We start from the raw sequence: 17,925 nt of genomic DNA, 5'->3' as shown, positions 1-17,925 counted from the left end.
AGCGGGGTTGGAGACGCGGGTACTGTGGAATTTACTTACTTTCTTCATAGCGCAAAGCTCCAAGTCCGGCAATTGTGAGCGACCAATTTCTCCGACCAAATTATCAAGGATTGGACAATTGTGAGTAAAAAAGATTTTAATTTGGACAGTAAATTGGAATGAAAGGGATTTAAATTACGGAGGTCGATCCCTTTCCGCTGAAGTAAAAGTGAAAGCAGTTACCGCTGACCGAAGCCGTAACTTTAAAAGACCTGTCAAAACTTCCAAGGAAATATGTCAAACCCCTCTTTCTGCAGGGGGAAGGGGGGAGAATTTGATTGATTTGAGGCCCTGCTTGAGATAGACTTGACAGTGGATTAGACTCTTTCTTTTTAGAAGCGGTTCTCCCGGCAGGGGAAGGCTAGACTCCATTATTATGTCACAAAGGGAGCAGATACATTCAACTTTCGTTTTCCTCTTTGGGGATTACAAAGTAACTGCTGCTATCTGAGATTGTTAAAATAGCACACAGAGTTTCTTTTACCCTCCTTGAACTAATTTTGTGGTTCCAATAAAATAAAATAAATAATAAAAATAAAATAAAATAAAATAAGGAAAGAGGGAAGCTGTTGGGCTGCCTGCTGCTGCCTGCGCACTAAAAATCTGGTGGACTCTGACCGGGTGAGCTGACCTTGAAACTTTGGAATAGCTATGGCTAATGGGGTAGATAAGTCTGAGAAAAGTAAAAGTAAAGATAGAAGACCTTCTAAAGCACCAACTTTTGAAGAGGAGGTGATGCAAATGTTAACAGACATAAGAGCAGGTGTGAGAGGAACTCAGCAGACTGTACAGGAGTTGAAACAAGAATTTGTAGATGTGAAAAAAGGCATTCAAGAGGTCAGGGAGGAAGTTGCTGCCCACGAAACAAGATTGAGGGAATTGGAAACAGTGAGAGTGCCTGACGTGGAGAAGATTCAACAGGATGCGCTCAGTGCAATTGCTTTTTTACAAATGAAGGAACGGGAGAATCAACTGAGAGTAAGAGGCGCACCCCAATTGGAACAAGATAATCTTAAGGATTGACATTGGGTCTACATTACAAAAAAAGCTTGAAGATTAAAGATAAGCCAATTGTTTTGTTTAAGGAAATTCCAAAGCATTTTTTGAACCTAAGGAATAACTACGCAGACTTGGCTGGAACTCTGAGAAGGAAGAACATCTTTTTTAGGTGGGGATTTCCAGAAGGCCTCTCCTTTAAATTTCAAGGAAGGAAACAAAGAATTAGGACCGTCGAAGAAAAAACAGGGTTCCTGGGAAAAACTGCCAAGGATCTGGGATTGGAAAGTGAGCAGACGCCAGGGGCAGGCGCAGGAGCTCCTGAATAGTTTAAGATGGTATTGAGAATATATTCATGGAATGTTAATGGTTTGAACTCACGACCAAAAAGGAACCAAGTATACCATGTGTTAGCAAAACAGAATTTGGACATAATTTGTTTGCAAGAAACTCATGTTACTAGATTACACAGAAAAGTCCTTCAGAATAAGAGACTTGGTCAAGAATTCATTTCATCTGACAAAGTGAAGAAAAGAGGAGTGGTCGTTTACGTGAAAGAAAAATGGAATCCCAAAATGATGTTCAAAGATGAGGGAAGATATATTGCAGTAGAAATCAATGCACAAGGCGAAAAATATTTGCTGTTGGGAATTTATGCACCAAATGATGGCAAAGCCTGGGGCCTCATAAGGACTGTGTGCTGCTTGCGGCCTGCTGCCCAGGAAGACTCCCTGAGTGAGTGCGTGAGGGCCCTGCTCCTTCCTGCCACTTACCATCTGGCCTGGGGCGGGGCCTGGGGCCTCATAAGGACTGTGTGCTGCTTGCGGCCTGCTGCCCAGGAAGACTCCCTGAGTGAGTGCCTGAGGGCCCTGCTCCTCCCTGCCACTTACCACCTGGCCCAGGGCGGGGCCTGACAGGCCTCACTAGGACAGTTGTTACTGCCGGAGAGGCACAGAGTGTTTTTAAAATGTTTTTTAAAAAATTTTTCTGGATTTTTTGTATGTGGGGGATGGGATTGATGTTTGGTTGGGCTTGGGGAATTATTATTTTTTTATTTTGATGTTTTTGTAATTTTTATATTTTTTGTTTGTATTGTTTTATTGGTTTTGTTTGTTTAAGGTGTTATTTTGTTTTTAGGGGGAGGGGTCAGGGCTGCCGGGGAGTGGGCCCCAGCCCACAAAATGGCTGGGGCATGTTCCACAGGGGGGGATGCACTGGGACAACCGATCTCAGTGATCACGGGTAGGAGGAGGAGTTACGCTAAGACCAGACCATGTCATTACAGAGGAGGCAGGTTTAGTCGTTGTCTGAGGACTACCCCTGCCTCCGGGTCTGGTCCTGTCCGGACGGATACTAGAATCAGCAAGGGATACCCACATAGCCTGAAGGTGCTGCTGTGCAATGCCAGGTCAATGATTCAGAAGACCACTGCCATCCATGACTTGATCATGGATGGAGGATTTGACCTGGCTTGTGTAACAGAGACTTGGTTGGGTGAAGCAGATGGGCCTGTTCTTGCCGCTGCTTGTCCACCAGGTTTCTCTTACGCACAGCAACCCAGGTCATGTGGGCGGGGAGGGGGGGTTGCAGTGATTTTTAGGAAGTCATTAGTTTGCACCAGGCGTCCTATTGGGAAGACCCAGTTTTCTGAGTGCATGTTCTGGAAGTTGGGCAATAGGGGCAGTACAGGATTCCTTTTGGTGTACCGACCTCCCCGCTGCGCCAAGGATTCCCTGCCCGAGCTGCTTCAGGTCGTGGCGGATGTTCTCCTGGAGACACCTAGCTTGGTCGTCCTAGGGGATTTTAACATTCATGCCGACACGACCTTACAAGGGGCCGCTCGGGACTTTGTGGAAAGCATTGCCTCCATGGGGCTGTCCCTGAATAAGTCTGGCCCAACCCATAGCCGTGGACATGCCTTGGACCTGGTGTTTACCTCTATGGATGTTGGTGATCTGACACTAAGTAAAAGCGAAACGAAAGAAGTGCCATGGTCAGATCACTTCCTGGTGCAACTGGACTTCTCTGCGACCCATCCCCTCTGCAGGGAGGTGGGACCAATTCGGATGGTCCGCCCCCGCCACTTAATGGATCCAAATGGTTTCCAGAGAGTGGTAGGGGATGCTTTATCCCATGTTGATGGCCTTTCAGCTGATTCCCTGGTGGCCCGCTGGAATGTGGAGTTAACCAGGGCTATTGACTGTTTGGCTCCGAAGTGCCCTCTCCGATTGCATGGAGCCCGGACAGCCCCGTGGTTTTCCACGGATCTGAGGGCAATGAAACAATCGTTGAGACGGCTAGAGCGCCGGTGGCGGATAACTCATTCCGAATCTGACCGGACACAGGTTAGAGCTCAACGTCGAGCCTACCAAGTGGCGATAGCGACGGCGAAGAAGAATTTCTTCACCGCCTCTATTGCATCTGCAGAAAACAGCAGCAGGAGACTTTTTCAGGTGGTTCACAATTTAGCGGAACCACCTGCAACATCGGGGCCCAGTACAGGCCACACGTTCTCCTGCAATGATTTTGCAAAGTTTTTTGCAGATAAAATCGCTCAGATTCGGGAAGAAGTAGACTCCACCGTGGGAGCAGGGCCGGGGCGGGAGAGTGCAAGAGTTCTGTCTGGTCAAGTTGAGTGGGATCAATTCCAATCTGTTACCTCCGAGGATGTGGACAGGCTGCTTGGACGAGTGAAACCAACCACCTGTCTCCTGGATCCTTGCCCATCCTGGCTAATAAAAGCAAGCCGGGAAGGGCTGGGCGATGGGCTTCGTGGGGTGGTGAATGCTTCCCTCCATGAGGGAGCCTTCCCAGACCCGCTGAAAGAGGCGGTTATTAAACCGCTTCTTAAAAAACCATCTTTAGATGCGGCCACGATGGCCAACTATCGTCCAGTCTCAAATCTTCCATTCCTGGGCAAGGTGATTGAGCGAGCGGTTGCCGAACAACTCCAGGCACGCCTGGAAGAAGCGGACCATTTGGATCCCTTCCAGTCGGGATTCAGGCCTCATCATGGGACTGAAACTGCCTTGGTCGCACTGGTTGATGATCTCCGGCGGGCTAGGGACAAAGGTGAGAGCTGTTTCCTAGTTCTGCTGGATCTCTCAGCGGCGTTCGATACCATCAACCATAGCATCCTTCTGGACCGTCTTGAGGGGCTGGGAGCTGGGGGCACTGTTATACAGTGGTTCCGCTCCTTCCTCCTGGGCCGTGTTCAGAAAGTGGTGGTGGGGGATGAGTGTTCAGACCCCTGGGCTCTCACTTGTGGAGTGCCTCAGGGTTCTGTCCTCTCCCCCATGCTTTTCAACATCTACATGCGGCCGCTGGGAGAGATCATCAGGAGGTTTGGGCTGGGTGTTCATCAGTATGCGGATGATACCCAGCTCTACCTCTCTTTTAAATCAGAACCAGTGAAGGCGGTGAAGGTCCTGTGTGAGTGTCTGGAGGCGGTTGGAGGATGGATGGCGGCTAACAGATTGAGGTTGAATCCTGACAAGACAGAAGTACTGTTCTTGGGGGACAGGAGGCGGGCAGGTGTGGAGGATTCCCTGGTCCTGAATGGGGTAACTGTGCCCCTGAAGGACCAGGTGCGCAGCCTGGGAGTCATTTTGGACTCACAGCTGTCCATGGAGGCACAGGTCAAATCTGTGTCCAGGGCAGCTGTTTACCAGCTCCATCTGGTACGTAGGCTGAGACCCTATCTGCCTGCGGACTGTCTCGCCAGAGTGGTGCATGCTCTGGTTATCTCCCGCTTGGACTACTGCAATGCACTCTACGTGGGGCTACCTTTGAAGGTGACTCGGAAACTACAACTAATCCAGAATGCGGCAGCTAGACTGGTGACTGGGAGCGGCCGCCGAGACCATATAACACCGGTCTTGAAAGACCTGCATTGGCTCCCAGTACGTTTCCGAGCACAATTCAAAGTGTTGGTGCTGACCTTTAAAGCCCTAAACGGCCTCGGTCCAGTATACCTGAAGGAGCGTCTCCACCCCCATCATTCTGCCCGGACGCTGAGGTCCAGCGCCGAGGGCCTTCTGGCGGTTCCCTCATTGCGAGAAGCAAAGCTACAGGGAACCAGGCAGAGGGCCTTCTCGGTAGTGGCGCCCGCCCTGTGGAACACCCTTCCAGCAGATGTCAAGGCGATAAACAACTACCTGACATTCAGGAGACATCTTAAGGCAGCCCTGTTCAGGGAAGTTTTTAACGTGTGATATTTTATTGTATTTTTGGTTTTTATGGAAGCTGCCCAGAGTGGCTGGGGAGGCCCAGCCAGATGGGCGGGGTATAAATAATAAATTATTATTATTATTATTATTATTATTTTTAAGAACTTGGAAACAAGACTTCTGGACTATTTGGATTATAAATTGATTTGGATGGGGGACCTGAATGGAGTTGCATCAACGCTTATGGATAAAACACAGACACAGAAAGTAATGAATGTTGGGAATGCTGGCAGATTACCAAAGTTTTTTTTTGACCTGTCAGACATATGGAGAGTGAGAAATCCAACTGAAAAAGACTTCACATTCTATTCAGATACAAATCAAACAGAAGTGGGATGCTTCTTGCCCCCATCTTTGGACAGTGTCCTTCTGGACCCATTAAGACTTCCTCTAAGTCATTTCTAAAAAGATTAAACAATGGGGGGGCAGAATACAACCCTATCTGACCCCTCTTAACATTGTGATTTTGTTAGAGAGTTGCCCCAGCAACCTACATGTTGCTATCACTATATAAGGCTTTTATAAGGTATAGGAGTCTCTTGTCCTCCATCACTGAATACAACTTTGATCATAATTTGGATCTAGGGATGGAGTCAAAGGCAGATTTTAGGTCCATAAAGGCCATATATAAATGGCCTTGGAGTGGTCCTAGTATATTTCTCTGCTAGGTGTGACAGCACAAGACAGTGGTCAGATGTTGAGTACTTCGTACGGAAAGCAGCCTTGGCTTCAGAGGTTATGTTATTATCCTCAAGAAATGTTGCTAATTTAAGGCAAATGAAATGGGCATATAATTTCCCCATTATGGAAAGCAAACTAATTGGCCTATAGTTGCCAAGATCTATAGGTTGCCCTTTCTTGTAAATTGGGACCACAATTGTATACTTCCAGCTAACTGGGATTTTACCTGAATTATTTACCTCTGTGAAAAGAGAATGTGCAAAGTGCTGTATTTTAAAAATAATAATAAAAGGATAAAGGACCAACCTGATGCAACTTTGGCGAATAGTCTCTCTTGCTTTCTGATAGCTTGCATTGTTGACAATAGTTTGAAATGCCTGGATTGGATCAATGGCCTGTCCCCATACTTTAGACCCAAGCTTATCCAGGATCACCATGAAACAGTGGAGCGCAGGCCAGAAAGGATTGATGCTTTCATCTAAAAAAAATCAAAAATCAAAACATGCTTAGATGGGAAATAGCACTTAGAAGACAATAAAAACATGTAAATTTAAAAACAGTAAAGAAAAACTTGTTGGGTACAAGAGAAAAAATGTAAAAATCCAGTATCAGGCAACACCTTTTATCCAGACTGTCAGGGAACTGCCATCAGAGGCAAGAGGAGAGGTAAGACGCTCCAATGATGCAGGGGAGGGAACTAGCAAGGAGAGAGAGAGAGCTTCCGCTGGGGAAGGAAATCCAGGGGACACCAGGGAGAAAGGGGAGGCTGAGAGTACTGCGGAGGGGAGGCTCCGAGACTCTTCCAGTGAAATCAGCGGAGAGAGCACAGGACCTCCGCTTGGCACGCCCACGCTGCGCAGAAGGCTTCCGCGCAGAGAATCTAGGAGACTTGGCGTCAAAGAATTTCTATGTTGGAGGAAGTTTAGGAGACGCCCACTCACGGATTCTGCCAGTGACTAAGACAGTCGTGTTATAAGGGCTGTCAAACCAGGGAAAGGTTTAGCTATACGACCAGCTTGGAGCAGTTTGCAGTTTACACACAAGCAACCCCAATTCACATTACACAGACCAACCAAAACTTCCAAAAAATAAGTGAACAAGTTCTTTGGAAGGCTCCATCAGATTGAATTTCAACCGAGGATCATTCCACGCCAAATCACAAATCACCTGATTTTAATATTTGACCGTGCTCTCACGACTCAGATTTTCTTCAGTTTTTTTAATGTGTCATGGTACTGCCAGAGAATGCCAGGGAGGAGCAGGAACAGGCAGAGGGAGGTGGGCAGGAAGTGGCGATTGAGTGATCAGAGTGATCTGATCTCTGAGTGATCAGAGGTACTTATTGCGAAGAGCATTCACAAGCCATCACCACTATGAGATAACCTCAAATAATTTTTTTAAGATTTTTTGGTCCAAAATTGGGCACAGGAGAATTTTTTGAAAATTTTAATTTCTGTGCGATTTAGGCTAATGCAATTTCTGTGTCAGTTTAGAAAAAACCTCGTTTCGCTTATTTTTCAACCGACTGGGCTTATTTTGGTATCAAAATAAAGCTAATTGTGGTCTCTTTCAAAATAAGGTATAAAAATGGTATTAGGTGCCACAGAAAAAGGTCACCAACCATTCAAAGTGATTTTTTGTCATTTTATTCAATAAGTATGTTCAATAAGCCATAGTGCACAAACCACAACTAACACGTGTATCATACTTTTGTTGTAGAATGGGCTAACCATGTACTTATTATGCTGTAAAAATAAGGAGGGTGTTTTTTGTGGTTATAAAATAAATTGATTTAGAAGGGTTTTTTTTACAGAAAAAAATATTACTTTTTTGGACAGGTTTAAGGTCTCTTTGAGCCTGAAATACCGTATTTTTCGTCCCATAGGACACACCGGCCCATAGGACGCACCTAGTTTTTTTGGGGGGGAAATAAAGGGAAAATTTTTCCCTTTATTCCCCCCCCCCCAAACCAGGTCGGGGAATCCAAACCAGGTCGGGGAACAGCGGGATGGCAGCGCTGCGCCCCCCCCCCGCTGTCCCCCGAGCTTGTGGGGCTGCCCGATGTCTGCCTGAAGTGCGGGGCGCTCTGCTTTCAGCGCGACCCGCGCTCCGGGAAGTAGGCTGATATCCGCAGCCTAGAGAGCCCTGCGGGAACTCCCGCGGGGCTCCCTCGGCTGCAGATATCTGCCCGGCGCCGAGACGCTCTGCTTTCAGCGCGCCCCGTGCGCCAGGCAGCAGGCTGCTATCCGCAGCCTAGGGAGCCCTGCGGGAACTCCCACGGGCTCCCCAGGCTTGCTGATAGCTTGCTGAAGCCTGGAGAGCAAGAGGGATCGGTGCGCACCGACCCCTCTCGCTCTCCAAGCTTCAGCGAAAGCCTGCATTCGCCCCATAGGACGCACCCAGATTTCCCCTTCATTTTTGGAGGGGAAAAAAGTGCGTCCTATAGGGCAAAAAATACGGTACACTCACGCATTCGTGAGAATAGTTAAAATTGTACCCTCTGATGTTACGATGTCATCTGATATATAAAAAAAATAAGTTTTATTGATTATTTAATAAAAACAAAATACGTCTCAGAGCCCTTGTTCATTTTATTGTGTAAAACACTTTTGCAATGATATGGTCAAAGCTGTTTTGTTTCCCATACATGTAATATGGTCAATGATGCTGTTTTTAAAAAATAAATTTTATTGGATTTTACAATTTTATATTCAACCAAATAACACAATGTAACATTTGTCATATAAAACACGCACACACAAAAAACCTTCCTCATGACTTCCCTCAACTTCCCCTTCCGGTTCTTTAAATATTTATTACTTCTGCTTATTTTTGTCTTATTTTTATGATCTTATACCTCAATATACTTAAATCCCTGTGACAGGGTGAGCTCCCGTTGCTCGGTCCCTGCTCCTGCCAACCTAGCAGCTTGAAAGCACATCAAAGTGCTGTATTAAAGGGAGTTGAACTCCCAACAACAGCCTTATTAAAGGAAGCTGAACAGCCAACAACAGAGGATATGGCTGCAGGGGGATCTGATACCCTTCTAAATGAAATGTTACAACAATTCGCAATTTTAAATAAGAAGGTTGATGACCAAACAGCAAAAATTGACTTAGCCACTTCCTCTATTACAAAACTATCTGAACAAGTGGCACAACATTCACAAGCAATTGGGAATTTAAAAGACGCCACTTCTGAGAACAGGAAATTGGCTGAGGCAGCAAATGAAAAAGCCGATCAAGTAAATCAGAAAGTGGATGAACTGAAAGGAGAGGTAAGGCCACTACATAAGCACGTCAGTGACCAGCAGGCCTACCTGTCTATGGTTGAATTGAAAAACCGGGAAAATAATTTAAGATTACGCTCTATCCCAGAGCTTGAGAAAGAGGATCTGACCGGCTATTTGACAGCAGAATTTTCTAAGTTCTGGGGTATAGTGGAAGACAAAGACTTTAAAATAACAACTGCGTTTAGACTGGGAAGAGCAGCAAGGAAGGACAGGCCCAGAGACTGTCTGATTATCTTGAGGACTAAACAGGAGAGAGACAAAATACTTGACCTTCATTTCAATAAATCACTTGAGATCCAGGACAAAAAAGCGGAGATTTACAAGGATATACCTAAACAACTATTGGATCTCAGAGCTATATATACTGACCTAGCAAGACTTCTGAGAGGCAACGGGATACCCTACAGGTGGGAGTTCCCACAAGGTTTATCATTTAACTACAAAGGAAAGAAGGTTAGAATCAAAACAAAAGAGGACAACCAGAAGTTCCTGCACGACCACGGAGAGGATCTGCAGAAGGGAACAGCAGTCCCTTGGCCTCCACCACAGCCTGGAACAGAACCAACACCTTCTTCCTCGGATTTGGACAAAAAAGAGGACACCCCATAAAGGGCAACAACAGATTGATACAGGATGTCTCTGCAGCTGTACAGTTGGAATATTAATGGGGCAAATTCCCCCGAGAAACGAAAAAGGATTTTCCATATTTTGAAAAAAGAACATTTGGATGTAATTTGTTTGCAAGAAACACATGTGACTAGGCTCCACAGGAAAGTGTTAATTAACAAAAGACTAAGCCAAGAATTTATCTCATCAGATAGAGTTAAAAAGAGAGGCGTGGTGATCTACGCAAAGGAGAACCTATCACCGAAATTTTTGTTTAAAGATGAACAAGGAAGAATCCTGGCAATCGAAATACAAACTCAAGGAGAAAAAGTTTTGATATTAGGAATCTACGCACCAAACGAGGGGAAATCAGAATTCTACAAGAAGCTACATGAGACATTACTGGACTATCTGGACTACTCTAACATCATTATGATGGGAGATATGAATGGGGTGGTCTCTACTTACATGGATAAGTCACAGAACCAGAATTTAACTAAGGATGGCAGACTACCAAAAACCTTTTTTGAATTAACTGACAATATGGACTTGATTGATATATGGAGGACGAGAAACCCCTTAGGTAAAGAAGGAACCTTTTTCTCTGAGGCCCACCTGTCATGGACAAGAATCGACCAAATTTGGACAACTAGAGGGCTGGCACCTAAGACTATAAGAGTAGAAATCTGCCCAAAGACCTGCTCCGACCATAACGCTTTGAAAATGGAAGTGAGATTTACCCCAGCCGGTTCCTTCAGATGGAAAATGAATGACAACCTGTTAAGAGATCAAGAGATTGTAAAGAAGGCCCAAAAAGCTTTAAAGGATTATTTTGAAATCAACTTGAACACTTCGGTGGACAATCTGGGACGCAAGTAAAGCTGTAATGAGAGGGTTTCTGATACAACAGAATACGATCAAGTAAAAACTCTGGAATGGAAGAAAGGATAAGATATTAGAGAAGATAAGAGATGGAGAGAAAAAGTTAAGATTGAATCCAAAATCAAAAGAGATTCTAAGAGAAATTAAATTCCACCAGTCACAATACACGAAATTGATAAACCAAGAAGTGGAATGGAAAATTAAACAAATGAAACAAAGATCTTTTGAATCTGCGAACAAATGTGGAAAACTGCTAGCTTGGCAGTTGAAAAAGAGACAAAAATTAAATTACGTTACCAATCTAGAAGTCGAAGGGAAAAACATCCAGAAACCGGGAGAAATTAGAAAGTGTTTCCAGAAATATTTAAAAAAATTATATACCCAAGGGCCTGAGGAAGTGACTGAGATGTACCAATTTTTGAAAGACAATGGCTTACCAGAACTATCTCAGGAGAAGAGATCAATCTTGAATCACAAGATAACACAACAGGAAATCGAGGATGCCATTCAGAACATGCAGCTAGGCAAATCTCCAGGCCCTGATGGACTTACCTCCAAATATTATAGGACGTTAAAAAACTACCTGATACAACCATTAATGGAGGTTTGTAACCAGATTATGGGGGGAGGGAGGGCACCAGAAACGTGGAAAGAAGCATTCATCACATTGATACCCAAAGTGGAAACTGAAAAGACCCAACTTAAGAACTACCGTCCCATCTCACTCCTAAACGTGGATTACAAAATATTTGCAGACATTTTGGCAAATAGATTTAAAAAAGTATTAAATGAAGTAATTCATAAGGACCAAGCAGGCTTTCTCCCAGGCAGGCATTTGTTTGACAATACCAGGAATATTATTGATATTTTGGAACTTTTGCAAACAAATATCAATACCAAAGCAGTGTTAATTTTTATTGATGCTGAGAAGGCCTTTGACAACATTTCTTGGAAGTTTATGAAGAAAAACTTGGAAGGGATGGAAGTGGGACGGGGGTTTGAAAATGGAATAGAAGCAATTTATTCAGAACAAAAAGCTAAGTTGATAGTGAACAATGTGGTGACAGAAGAGTTTCATATTGAAAAAGGAACACGGCAGGGGTGCCCCCTATCCCCTTTATTATTTATCTCAGTCCTGGAGGTGTTGCTGAATATGATCAGGAAGGACCGGCAGGTGCAAGGGATATGGGTCGGAGCGAAACAATATAAATTGAAAGCTTTTGCAGATGACTTGGTTTTAACATTACAGGAGCCAGAATCTAGTACAAAAAGAGTTTTAGAATTGATTCAAGAATTTGGTCGGGTGGCGGGATTCAAGTTGAATAAACAAAAAACTAAGGTATTAGGAAAGAACTTGACATCTTCTGAAACAGATGGGTTTCAGAAGGAAACAGATCTAAATGTTGTTAAAAAAGTGAAATACCTGGGGGTTAACTTGTCTTCCAAAAATTTGAACCTATTTAAAGACAACTATGAAAAATGTTGGTCAGAAGTTAAGAAAGACCTAGAAATCTGGTCAAGATTGAAACTATCCTTGTTAGGCCGAATTGCAGGTATAAAGATGAACGTTTTGCCAAAAATGTTGTTTCTCTTTCAAGCCTTGCAGATCGTGGACAGAGTGGAATGTTTTGGAAAGTGGCAGAAGGATATTTCGAAGTTTGTTTGGCAGGGCATAAAGCCCCGAATAAAGTTTAAAATATTAACTGATGCAAAAGAAAGAGGGGGGTTTGCCCTGCCAGACTTAAGGTTATACTACGAAGCTGCAGCCTTCTGCTGGATGAAAGATTGGATTCTGCTAGAAAACACTGATGTCCTAGATCTGGAAGGCTTTAATAATTCGTTAGGTTGGCATGCGTATTTGTGATATGACAAGGCAAAAACACATGGAATGTTCAAAAACCATATTGTCAGAAAAGCAATATTTATGGTCTGGAAAAAATACAAAGACTTACTTGAAAGTAAGACCCCGAGGTGGCTATCACCAATAGAGGCCAAGGCTCAGAAAAAACTGTTAGGATATTTCCGTTCCACCTTAAAGGGAGCAGGCTTTGTAAGCAACAGAGTCTGCGCATGTCCTGTTGACAGGATGTTTATGCTTGCTGTTTTCCTTTCGTTTTGTCAGACAGCCAGAGATGCTGACACAGAACGGTCACGTTTTCTTTTGTTCTGTTAAACGCTAAATAAAGTCTGTAAATATGCTCTTCTGCTCTTCTGCGGTGCAAGCTTTTGACTGTGCTTTCTGCTGAAAGAGGGTGCACCAGCCTAGGAATGTGGCTAGGAATTTCCAAAGGCTTTGTGCCCCTAACTGTTGGATCTGCCTGTCTACGGAAGATCGATGATCGTCCAGAACTCCGGCTTGGGGGCTCATGATGGATGTTATCTCCCTGGCAGATTCCCAACAACAAGGTTATGGGCCCAGATTCATAGCACCTACAGGAGAGTAAAGCTGCAACAGACTGCGTTTGAGGTATGTTGGGGGAAAAGCAAAAGGAAAGGGACGCTTTTCTGTTTTACCTCGCAAGGAGTCTTTGATCTCCGGCAAGGCTTAATTGGCCTGGGAGCCGAGCCAAAGAGGCTTCGTGATTAATGGCTGCCAAGATAACGAGTCTCCAAGTTAAAAAGACTCACGGCTAATGCCAAAAGCTGGAATGGAGTTTTTCCAAGCTTATGGAAATGCTGAATGCCCTAAGTTGGATGGGCAGAATTATGAAACCTGGGCAAAATGGTGTGAGAGTTTGCTGCGTCAGTTTGGGGTATGGCATGTCGTTTCTGAAGCCCCCCCAGTTCCTCTGACAGAGAAATGGAAATCGCATGATTCGAAAGCGATAGACGTAATTGTCCTATCCGTATCTCTTGAGGAAATTAAGACGCTGGCTGGCAACACCACTGCATGTGGGATGTGGACTGCTTTGATGAAAGCTCACAAGCCAATAATCCCAGCCCAGAGTTTGACTGCATCGGAGGTCCTAGCTGTTTCCCAGAATGCGAAGGAATGCGGGGATGCTGAGGGCACCGGTTGCAAGCTGCAGGGGGAGCTGACCGTCACGTCATCCCAGGCAGCATTCCAGCCTCCAGGGGGAGCCAAGGAGTCGGCAGCTGAGAGCTCTGTTTCTCATGAGAACCAAGGCCATCGCCTTTGCAGAGGCCGGAAAGGCAAAGGTAAACACAGGCAGCTGCCTGCAGATGGCCAGGAGCAGAGAGAGGGTGAAGAGCCCGCACAAGGGAAAAACAAAGCGTTGTTTGCTGGCACAGCTTCACCAAAGGCTAAAGGCACGTCTGCTGACCAGAAGCAGGGGGGCAAGTTGCAAAAGCCCACGCCAGTGGAAAGCAAGGTTTTGCTTGCTGGCACAGCTTCACCAAAGGCTAAAGACACGTCTGCTGGCCAGGAGCAGCAGGGGGGCAAGCTGCAAAAGCCCACGCCGATGAAAAACAAGGGTTTGCTTGCTGTAAAGACTGCTCCAACAGCCAAAGGCAGCTTTGTTGTTGATTCAGGCTGTACCCGCCACATCTCGAAGGATCGGCATCTCTTTATCTCCTTCAAGCCTCAGGAAGGTGAGATCCACCTGGCTGATGGAAGGACGTTGCAAATTGCAGGAGAAGGGACTGTGAAACTTGCAAGTCTGCACACTACCATCAGTAATGTACTTTTTGTTCCAGGAGCTGCAAGCAACTTGCTGAGCGTCCCACAGCTTACTGGGCATGGTTTTCAGATTTCCTTCAAAAGGAGCGTCTGTGTCATCAGTAAAGGCAAAGAGGACTATTTGCATGCAAAGTTTATGGATGGTTTGTTCCATATAACTTATGATGACACTGCTGTTGTGTCTAATGCTGATTCTTGTTGTGTTGCACAAACTAACAAAGTTCTTCATGCAGGTTGCATTCACGATGCACATCGAAGGTTTGGTCACCTCTCTTGGAAGGCACTGGCCAAGATGCCAGAGGTGGTTGAGGGTTTGAACATCAAACCCTGTAAATTTCACATGAAATGTGTATCTTGTGCAGAGAACAAGGTGAAGGTTGCTCCAAAAGGCAAGGAGTCTAGCAGGCAGGCTTCCAAACCCTACCAGCTAGTGCATGCGGACCTGGTTGGGCCACTTGCGCCCTCTTTAGGGGGAGCAAGGTACTTCATGATTCTGATTGATTCTTTTTCCAGGTACATTCATGTGTATTTGCTCGAACAGAAATCACAAGCGTTTCCGAAGTTTAAGGAATTCTGTGCTTGGTTGGAGAATGTGCACGGTAAACGTATTTCTTGTTTTTTTACTGATCGGGGCGGGGAGTTCACTTCTCAGCAGTTTGAAGCTTTCCTGACTGAAAAGGGAATCCAGCATGACATGTCAACGCCCAGATCGCCATGGATGAATGGACTTGCGGAGAGAGCAAATCAGACATTGCTGCAAGGAATCAAAACCCTGTTGCATGATGCCAATCTCCCTGATAAGTTTTGGGGGGAGGCTCTGGGGAATTTGGTTTATTCTTTTAATCGCAGATTGTCATCGCCCATTGGTTGTACCCCCTATGAGAAGATGTTTGGCAAGAAACCCAACACCAAACACATGAAAATATTTGGTTCGGACATGTGGGTATGCACACAACAAACCAACAAGCTTGGGAAGCGTGGGGCACATGGTTTGTTCATGGGGTACGAAAAAGGTGCATACAGGGTATGGATGACTGACTCTAAGTCCATTAAGTTCACAAGGAGTGTTGAGTACAATCCTAAGTGGGGGGAAAATGTGGGAATTTTCCAGAGTTACCCAGAGGAGGATGAAGGTGATGTCAAGCAAGCAGCTAAAGCTGAGGAAGCTGCTGATGATGAGGAGGAGGATGAGGAGGATGAGGATGATGATCAGAGTTCGGATTCCAGTTCAGTGGGCGGCGCTGCTGCTGATGTCAGTGAAAGTGATGACACAGCAGACTACCAGAGCGCAAAGGCCTCAGTCAGACCATCTGATGCGTCTGACAATGAACTGGAAGAACCACTGTTCACCATTGGTCACTTTTCTCCTAAGAAAGAGGAGATGAGTCCAGAAGACTTGCGTCTAGTACGCAGATCTGAAAGGGCGACCAAGGGCAGACCTCCAAAGAGGTATGCTGATGAGTTTGCTAAGACAGCAACTGCTGTTCTTAGTAGCTCAGAGAAGGTGTGGGAACCTTCAAGCTTCAAAGAGGTTCAGGAGTTGACCTCTAAAGATGCTGAGCCTTGGCTTAATGCCATGAAGGCTGAAGTTGATTCCTTGAACAGGAACCAAACTTGGGAACTGGTACCGGTAGTCCCAGGAATGAGACTGGTTGGCAGCAAATGGGTCTTCAAGGCCAAGACAGACCAGAATGGCAAGGTAGTCAGACACAAAGCCAGATTGGTTGCCAGAGGTTTTTCACAGGTACCAGGACAGGATTACCACGAGACCTACTCTCCCACAGTCAAATATGAGAGCATTCGGCTGATGCTCAAGATCGCTGCGGAGGAGAAACTGCATGTTTCCCATCATGACATCAATACAGCTTTTTTGTACGGGATTTTGGGGGAGGAGCTGTTCATGCTTCCACCTGATGGGATGGAGATACAGAAGGGAATGGTCTGTAAACTGCGGAAATCCTTATATGGTCTCAAGCAGAGTGCCAGGTGTTGGAACACAAAACTCACTGAGACATTGCTTTCTCTAGGTTTTCACCAGGGCAAAGCTGATCCATGTGTGTTTGTCAAAGAGGAGGGGCAAAACAAACTGTATTGTTTATGTTTTGTTGATGATCTTCTGATGTTTTGGAAGAATCAGGCTTTTTACCAAAGCACCCTAGCTCAGCTGAAGGAGCACTTTGACATGAAGGATCTTGGTGAGGTATCCAACTATCTTTCTCTGCAGGTGGAGAAGGACCAAGCAGGTAATTTTCTGGTACACCAAACACAGAAAATTGCTGATGTGTTAACCAGGTTGAATTTGGTTGATGCAAACCCAGCAGACACACCGATGGTGACAGGTTACCAGGTAGACAGTACTGCTGAAGCGTTTTCTGACACAACGCTATACAGATGCATTCTAGGCAAGCTGAATTTCATTGCCAGATGTTCAAGACCTGACATTGCTGTAAGCTGTAATCTGCTTAGCAGACATGCCAACAATCCTACGGTTCAGGATTGGAAAGCTCTGAAGCGCATAGCCCGCTATTTGAAAGGGACTATGCACTACAGGCTGAGGTTCACCAGTCAGAAGACTGGAGGTCTTGAAATCTTCGCTGATGCAAGTTTTGGAAGTGACACCACGGATGGAACAAGCACTTCTGGAGTATGCTACATGTACAACCACTGCCTGTTTGACTGGTTGTGCAAAAAGCAGACGACAGTGAGCCTAAGTTCCTGTGAAGCAGAACTCAATGCTCTGTCATTTTCACTCATGGATTGTGAATGGTTGATGCAACTGTTTAAGGACATCAGGGTGTCTGTGAAATGTCCTGTACAAGTGTATCAAGACAATAGATCGTGTTTGGCTTTGCTGAACTCCGAGAGTTGCAAGCAGAGAACCAAGTACTTGCAGATTAAGCTACATCGTGCAAGGGAGTGTATTCAGAAAGGACTTATTCAGGTGTCCTACATGCCAGGAAATGAAATTCCTGCTGATCTGTTGTCTAAGGTTGTCAACAAAGAACAACTTAAGGTTTATGTACAAAGGTTGCAATTGGGTGAACCACAGGTACAACAGGTTACACGGAAAGGGGGAGGATGTTAGGATATTTCCGTTCCACCTTAAAGGGAGCAGGCTTTGTAAGCAACAGAGTCTGCGCATGTCCTGTTGACAGGATGTTTATGCTTGCTGTTTTCCTTTCGTTTTGTCAGACAGCCAGAGATGCTGACACAGAACGGTCACGTTTTCTTTTGTTCTGTTAAACGCTAAATAAAGTCTGTAAATATGCTCTTCTGCTCTTCTGCGGTGCAAGCTTTTGACTGTGCTTTCTGCTGAAAGAGGGTGCACCAGCCTAGGAATGTGGCTAGGAATTTCCAAAGGCTTTGTGCCCCTAACTGTTGGATCTGCCTGTCTACGGAAGATCGATGATCGTCCAGAACTCCGGCTTGGGGGCTCATGATGGATGTTATCTCCCTGGCAGATTCCCAACAACAACCTAATATGGAGGCCGGCTGGCCGAAATATTGGGAAATAATAGAAAACATTGGAGATAATTGGAGGTTGCAGAGCTTTGAAAAAT

At 45.3% G+C, this 17,925-nt stretch overlaps 1 protein-coding gene across 1 annotated transcript in view; it reads right to left on the bottom strand.

The window, feature by feature from the left end:
* The window catches only part of LOC308578078 (putative helicase senataxin), a 287,528-nt gene that overhangs the window by 155,870 nt on the left and 113,733 nt on the right, over positions 1-17,925 (bottom strand). The window contains exon 7 of the mRNA XM_081178360.1: positions 6,252-6,423. Within this exon, the coding sequence (XP_081034486.1) occupies positions 6,252-6,423 (172 nt within the window). The remainder of the gene's footprint in view (positions 1-6,251; positions 6,424-17,925) is intronic.

The sequence above is a fragment of the Podarcis bocagei genome, assembly GCF_964188305.1.
Source record: "Podarcis bocagei genome assembly, chromosome: W".
Taxonomy (NCBI): domain Eukaryota; kingdom Metazoa; phylum Chordata; class Lepidosauria; order Squamata; family Lacertidae; genus Podarcis; species Podarcis bocagei.
The sequence above is the reverse complement of the archived record's forward strand: the minus strand, read 5'-3'. Positions and strand labels throughout refer to the sequence as shown.